The sequence below is a fragment of the Atta cephalotes genome (assembly GCF_000143395.1).
Source record: "Atta cephalotes unplaced genomic scaffold scaffold00024, whole genome shotgun sequence".
Lineage (NCBI taxonomy): Eukaryota > Metazoa > Arthropoda > Insecta > Hymenoptera > Formicidae > Atta > Atta cephalotes.
This window is the reverse complement of record NW_012130088.1, coordinates 1,539,034-1,547,135: the sequence shown is the minus strand read 5'-3', so window position 1 is coordinate 1,547,135 and position 8,102 is coordinate 1,539,034. Positions and strand designations below refer to the sequence as shown.

At 27.0% G+C, this 8,102-nt stretch overlaps 1 protein-coding gene across 1 annotated transcript in view; it reads left to right on the top strand.

The window, feature by feature from the left end:
* The first annotated feature begins 354 nt into the window (after nucleotides 1–354).
* LOC105620052 (alpha-tocopherol transfer protein-like) overlaps nucleotides 355–8,102 on the top strand; it is a 9,557-nt gene continuing 1,809 nt past the window's right edge. The window contains exons 1-5 of the mRNA XM_012201562.1: nucleotides 355–583; nucleotides 3,387–3,478; nucleotides 4,723–4,968; nucleotides 5,427–5,621; nucleotides 5,758–5,929. Coding sequence (XP_012056952.1) covers nucleotides 355–583; nucleotides 3,387–3,478; nucleotides 4,723–4,968; nucleotides 5,427–5,621; nucleotides 5,758–5,929 — 934 coding nt within the window. The remainder of the gene's footprint in view (nucleotides 584–3,386; nucleotides 3,479–4,722; nucleotides 4,969–5,426; nucleotides 5,622–5,757; nucleotides 5,930–8,102) is intronic.

Genomic DNA, 8,102 nt, shown 5'->3' with positions numbered 1-8,102 from the left:
TACAATAAGTCCGATAAGTCGAAGCAGCTCAGAGTTTATAGAAAAAATATATTTACAGATTTATGTATAAATATTATTAAGTATCAAGATTCAATTGAAAATAGAATTTTTCTCTTATTTAATCTTATCTCATTAAGTCAAAGCGTTATATTTTTTGTGTTATGAATTTTATGTAACATTTCTGTTATCTTTTAATCATATTTATCTGGTGATAAACAAAAATTAGACCATTTAGGATATGTAAAATGTGTTAAATTTTCACACAAATTTTCCAGCTGTATTACTTTCGACAGACAATAATTCAATTGTTATAATTTTTCAACAGATACTCATCGAGCTGCGATCTTAAACATAATGACATCAACCACAATCAAGGATAAACCTCCGGTGATTACAATATGTAAACAAGAATTATACGAGCATTGGCTGAAAAATGCTCCAAAGATTATGTTCGGTGAACATCAACTATCTATTGAAATAAGTGAAATCGATGAGTTCTTCATCCAGAAGGCCAAGAAAGATTTACGGGAGACGCCAGAAATTGTTGCTCAAGGTTTCAAGGAATTAAAAGAACTGCTTGCAGGTAGCAAAAGCTTAATTGTATCAATATTATACATTCTGTTATCTCGCCAAATTGATATCTTAGATTAAGAAACGAGCAGTAGCGTGTTTATATATAGGCTTTTGAGGCTTGAGCTTTAGGGCATCGAAATGCCAGGGTGTCTGGAGTCGTTACAATTTAAAAAGTAAATGTAAACTCAAAGTTAAGTAACACTGTATAATAACGATTGTCCCTGTTTCTAAACTTATCATAGTAGTTAAATGGATAAAAGATCAAAGATCAGGGTATCATCAGCAGATCTATTCTGTAATTCTTGAAAAATATCGTTATAATGCAGTTTTTTATCTTGATGAAAAAGCAGTGACGTTATAATGATAATAAAACTTGCGTTAAGAATAATAAAATAGTTCCGCAGCACTGTTTTGTAAGAACAATGTGATAATAACGTAGCATTATTGTATTTCATGATTTCGGTAGCAATAATAAAGAGTTTGGATAATTATTTTAAAAAAGAAGTCGGTACTATTATACGTTACTTTTGAAAAGTGGTCTTTGCAACATCACTGGTTTTGTCATAGAAAATTTTGACGTTATCATCCCCAAAAAAGATCATTAGAAAATTATGGAAGTAGGCGTTTCTGATGAGAACACTTAAAGATCACAAGCCCTTGGGCGCAAATTTTATTAACGCGACCTTAGGAATGAGAAGTAAGAAAGAAAACCAGTATTCTATAAAGCAATTTGAATAATTAAACCTCCAATTTTCTTGTACAATGATCAGTTGAGAACTCGGACGCTTGATATTCTTCATTTTCTTCTTGTAGAATATAGGAAGAAAATAAAACCAAGAAAATCATGCCCGAACACTTTTTCCTATGTATTTGTTTTTATTCTTCAACCGGTTTCCTACATATCATAAAACGAAAGTGAAATTAAGCAAAGTGTTGTTCTTGACATTTTCTTTCTTGTGATTTTCTAGTAATATTGATTTCACTTAAAAATTGCTCTTACCTAATTAGAGAAACGTAAGTTATCATTAGAACAAATTGCGTTGAATTTTATGTTTGCAAAATTTAAAGAGAAACTAAAAATAATTAATCCGCGCAGAGAGGCGCGATAAACAACAAAAAATTTCCTTTTTACGTAATATTTAATTATATCTGGTGTAATTCTAGCAAAATGCAATGATTTGCTCAATTAGACAAATTAGAATGATACTGCTGTATCATTGTAAAAAAATTATGTAATTCACAAAATAGACCGATCAATCCTTTTTTACATAACTTATAGAATATAGCGATTAATTCTTTTTATCCGAAGAATGTTAGCGAATGATCGAGCAATAGTATGACATTTTTTGACATCCAATTGAATCATTAAAACATAACTTTGAACTAATAACATAATTTTGTTAAATTGAATTTTAATATATAGATAACAAAAAAGATTTTTATGTGAGAAAAATAATAATGATTATATGATAAAGTCGTTTTAAATGTATTTACATATTTAATATAAAATTGATAAAATATATTTTATTTACAATTTGATAGAACAGAATATATCAAAATTAATATAAGTTTAGTGCACTCTTGTATGTATTATAACCTAATTGGAATTAAAAATCACTGACTGAAGAATAACTCAATAGAGATAACGAGTTTTGCAATTCATAAATAAATATAATTATTTAATTATACTTTAAAAGTTGATTAGTCTTAACAGAGACAACAATTCTTACTTCAATAATAATATGTCTGCATTATATTACTTATTAGCGGAAAATAAGATTTTATTGTTAATATATATGATTCATATTCAAACCTCTTAGATTCTAATAGAATAGAATAGTCGAATTCGAATCTCTATGATGAATTGAGTCGAATCTTATTCGATTCTTATTCGAATGGTTCGCACATCTCTAGTTTCCAGAATAAAAATGAAATTTTATGTGCAATTACCACATATGTTTTGCAACGGTCAATTTAACAATGGTATATGAATATGGCAAATTCAACCGTATTCACATGAATCTAGTAAAAATGAAAGTTGTTTGCGCCTGCAGCTTCGTAGTCTTGGTATTAATTATGATAATCATTTAAAAGAAATCTTTATTATTTATTAACAATTAACATTATTTATTAACAATTATTTATTAACAATCTTTATTATTTATTAACATTTAATGGAATGTTTTGGCTTACTTAGCTATCTTCAGCCATCAAAAAAAATTAATATCACAAAATAATTTTAAAATTAATTCATAAGAGATTACATGCAACAATCATAAACCAATATTTAACGACACTAATAATGAAAATACGAGGCGCAGTATTTTTGCAAATTGTAATTTCTTCTTAAAGTTTGCTATTATTGTCGAAGTGTAATGTAATGTTGAACCAAGGAATTTCATTGCTATGTAGGAGTGGGGCAATCAAAGATATACAATATAGTTAACCGTAAAGAATCGTGTAAAGGCCCAAATATGTTTTATTACTCGAGGAAAAAAAATATATATGTGATTCTTAAAAATATTATTTTTGAATGAAATATCATTAATTTGAGTATGAATATTTAGACGTCTATTATTTTTTTTACAATCACTACATTATTGTTGTAAAAAATATATTTTAAATACGACGAAATAAAATTTTATTCTTAGCATAAGTCATTTATTTTACGTATATATTTTATGTATTAGTACATATATAACAATAAAGTCTTTCTTAGTCTTGACCTAATTTTATTTTAAGTTATACGCGAAATATTCTACATATATTAGAAAGAATTGGAATATAAACTTTTAATTTTTTTGTTTCTGTAGGAGAACCTGATCTGCAAGTACCGGACATAGATGACTTCTACATAATGTTCTTGCGACCATGTAAATGGTATGCGAAAAGCGCTTTCTCGCTTGTAAGTCATATCTCATAATATTTTCAAGAATTAATTTTGCTTCGAGTATTGCTTACATATAAAAATGACTGCAGTAATTAAATGCTCAGAACTTACATTACAAAAATCCTAAAATTATAAAATGTTTTATAAAAATTTTATTTGCCTAATTTGGTATTGTGATTTTCCTGTATAGTGACTCAGTTTTGCTTACTGAATATAAAGAAAAAATCGAGAAGGTAACCACTTGAATTCCCGTCTGTCAAAAGTTCGATGAAGTCCGGTGAAGTCCGATAAAGTTTGATGAATTCCGATGAATTCTGATGAAGTTCGATGAATTCTGATAAAATCAGATGAATTCCGGGCGAAGTTCGATGAATTCATGAATTCCGATGAAATCCCATGAATTCAGATAAATTCCGAGTGAAATCTGATGAAGTCCAATGAAATCCGATGAATTCATGAATTCCGATGGAGTCCGATAAATTCTGGTGAAGTCCAGTGAAATCTTGAAATTCGAAGTCTAGATGTATATTTATTTTTTGAATGGTTACCTCTCGAGAAAAATTTAAAAGAAAACAGATAACAAAATTATTCAATTAATTGCAATGACTTATTATTAATATTAATAGAGAAGATTTGGGCCTGTTGAACACTTTTTGAATAATGATTTGAAAAATATAGGCGCAAGATTTTAAAATATTATATACGTTATATTACACATTCTTTAGGTATTAACAATATATTATTCTTATATCAATATATTACTCTTATAAATAAGTTATTTAATTTTGAATAAAACTATCAAATGTGACAATTTTAGTCTTGTAATTAGGATTGATTATCATACATTCCAAAATAATAGAATTGACATATTTTAGGATAAAATATACAAAAATACAATTTTTATTTTAATATTTTATATTTCATAAAATAATAGTAATTATAATTTTGATACAAGTAAAATAATTATTAATCATAAAATATATTGTTCTGTATATATTTATAATTTCGGTATTATAATTTAAAAAATAAAAAAATGTATATGAAATATATATATATATACATATTTGTAAATATATATATGTATTTACTTTAAAAACGTATTAATCTAAAAAGATAAAATTCACTGTTACTTCTCGAATGTTAATCTCGCCTTATTATGGTCAATCTATCCTATATTTATTATAAAATTTGACAATAATAATAATTGTTTTTAAGTAATTATTATATCATTGCTAAAATATTTATATTTTACTTAACAGATAAAACGATACTATCGGTTCCGCTTAAATTATCCACACATATATACCGATTTGCTGGTCACCAAACAGAAGACTGCACTTTGCGCCGGTTTAATATATCCATTGCCGATTCGTACTCAAAAGGGAAGCAGAGTGCTAATAGTCGAAGCCGGAAAACGATGGAAACCGAAGGAGGTGTCGATCAATGACTTTTTCAAAGGCATGTTATTGATTTTATATCTAGCGATGGTGGAATACAAAACTCAGGTTTGGTAAAAAAATATTTCTTTGATAGATTTAAGATATAGATTGGCATTTATTAATACTTAAAATTAATCTTGAATTTTTAGCGAGAGATTTGCATATATTGTAGGGATGTTCCGATCTCCAAAAAAAATCGATCTTTCCAAACGAGAATAGCAAATTTTTTTAATTGATCTAATAAATCTTAAATTGATAATTTTAAATTGACTTTTATAAAAAATTTATAAAAAATTTTATAAAAAATTATTTTTCTAACTAAAGGAAACTATTTTAAATTGATATCTTTGTAAAGAATAGTTTTTTTTTTTAAAAAGAGAACTGTTTTGAAGTGATCATTTTACAAAATATCGAGCGAATCGATTTAGAGAAAGCATATTCCTATTTAATTTGTGATTTCTAATGCTACGTAAATAAATGTGCGAAGTTATGCACTTATAATTACGAAACTTTTTGTTTCTTAGATCGCAGGTACGCATATCATTTTAGACGTCGAAGGTTTTTCTCTTAGCCATTTGACGTATATCACACCAAGTTTTGCTAAAATGCTAGTAGATTTTATACAAAGATGTATGCCCACTCGACTCAAAGGTATCCATATTGTGAATCAAGCCTTCATTTTTAACATGGCATTTGCAATATTTAAACCATTCCTGGAGGTACGATTTTATGATTTAAAGTTATATAACGATCTTATGATTTACCTTTATAAGTTGCGTAATAATAAACTTTTAGAAAATTTTAAAACTTTTAGTAAAATCTTTATAATATGTTCATGTGCGTTGTATATCACAGGAGAAGTTTCGCAATCGGATTCACTTTCACGGGACAAATTGGGATTCCTTAAAGGATTTCATTGATAAAAAAGCATTACTTAAGAAGCATGGAGGCGAGTTGAAAATGGCTGAAGGACAATACGGCGTAATGTTTTGGCAGAATATGCTTTCATGTGAATCTGTCTTCGAAGGTAATGATATACGGAAAAAAATGATGTTTTCGCAGCATTAGCCGATAGCAGTCTAATTGAAAATATTTAATTCAGTGACAGTATTAACAGGTTCTGCCGGGTCAATTATAAGTAACTTAATGAGCATTAATAATCTATTATTTCAAACGATTAATTAGTTATTCTATATAGTCTTGAGAATTGACAGAAGTAATGGACAAGATTATCTGCATCTCAAATTGCACTAGTCAAAAAGAATAATCGATTTATTTAAAAGGGATTGATTCTTCGGAATGAAATCTCTTCCTTTTTTTTGGAATGAGATTCTATCTACTCTGGTATTACATTTCTTTGGAATGAATTTCATTCCAAAAGAGCAAATCTCATTCTAAAAATCTATCATTTTTGAAGAGTAGCCGTATTTTCATTCTTTTTTCAAGACAGACTAAATTTTCAGTCTCTTCGAGTGAGATTTCACTCCACGAAATTTAGAGAATATATATTATATACTTGTTAAATAACATATCAATGGCTAAAAATTACAATAAAAAAATTATTAATATAACTCATACAACACAGAAACTTACAGCAATATTACTGGAATGTTGTAATAATCTATGCTGTATATTGCCAATTTTCCTTTGATTACTAATCAGACATTTCTAAAATCTGAGATATTTGTCTGAGAAGAAAGATTATAAGTAGATGAGAAACGTATGGACGTAGACATATCCTATTTATTTTTATAATTACATTTCAGCATTCTTAAAATCCTATTTCTTTTCTGATAGCGTATAAAAGAAGTAACTCGTCCTTATCATTTTTTAAAATAAAACCCGCAAATTCAGAACAAGCCTTCTGATAACACTGGTAAGGTCTTCTCTACTAAAAAAATGCTAAAAGACAATGCTATCACTCAAAAAAAAATTTCCATCATCGTTTAATCACATTGTGTATTTCTTTGATCAAATATTATATATATTTTATTGACCAATAATTAACTTTCAAAACTATTCGTAAAACTGGATTTTGTGTTATTTATATCTGGATTATATCTTATTTATAACTGGATATTAAACAAAAATCTCCAAAACTGGACTGTTCGGTTAAAAACTGGACGGTTGACAACACTAAAGCTGTATCTGCGTCGGAAAGAAAATTAATGCATCAATATATGCATCATGTATCATAATTATGTATTCATATAAAAAATTATGTTATAATTATATTAGGTGTGGGAAAAAGTTCATGGCGTTTTTCTCATTAGATGGCATTAAAAAATACACCTAATATTTCTTTTATAGGACAAACGAAATATAAAATTTATTTCTTTTATGTCTATTTATACAGGGTATCTCGTAATTGATGGACGCTCGTGGACAGAGTGGACTAAGTCGAAAAGCCCTCTACTATTTTGCAATTTTATTTTGCAATAATTAAAAAAATATTAATTACTAAAAATTGCCGATTATTGGTGTTCAATAATTTTTTTCTCAAATACTATCAACTTTATAGAAAAACTGCAAGAGACAAAAATTGTTTATTTTCTTTTCATAGAAGTCTAAAAATTTTTTCAGAATTTTTTATCAACTTTTTAGTATTACATTTTCTTATTTTTACCAATATGAGAAAATATGATATTAAAAAATTTTGAAAAAATTCTGAAAAAATTCGCAGAACTTTATAAGAAGAAACTAAACAATTTTTAGTCTCCTACAGTTTTTCTGTAAAATTGATAGTATTTGAGAAAAAATTATTGAAGACCAAAATATTCAATAATTTTTAGTAATTAATATCTTGTTAACTTGCGAAATTGCAAAATGGTAGAGAACTTTTCGATACAGTTTAGTCTGCTTTACCTGTTTCCGAGCATTGTCCGTTAAATTACGGGATACCCTGCATACGTATATCCAAAATATCAAATATCATGGTTTGAATGAAAAGTCTGAGTCATCTGTGACCGAGGCGCATGTATAAATGATAATAAAATAAATACGTTATGATCTTGTTTTAATAAATGTTTTAATTAATTATTTGTTACTGTCATTGAATTAACAAGATTTTTTCAAACTGTTGTTTAATGCTGTTAATACAATATTTATTTTCTTTCTCGTGTATACATGTACACACATATATATATATATATATATATATATATATATATATATATATATATAGTAGTAATAATATATTA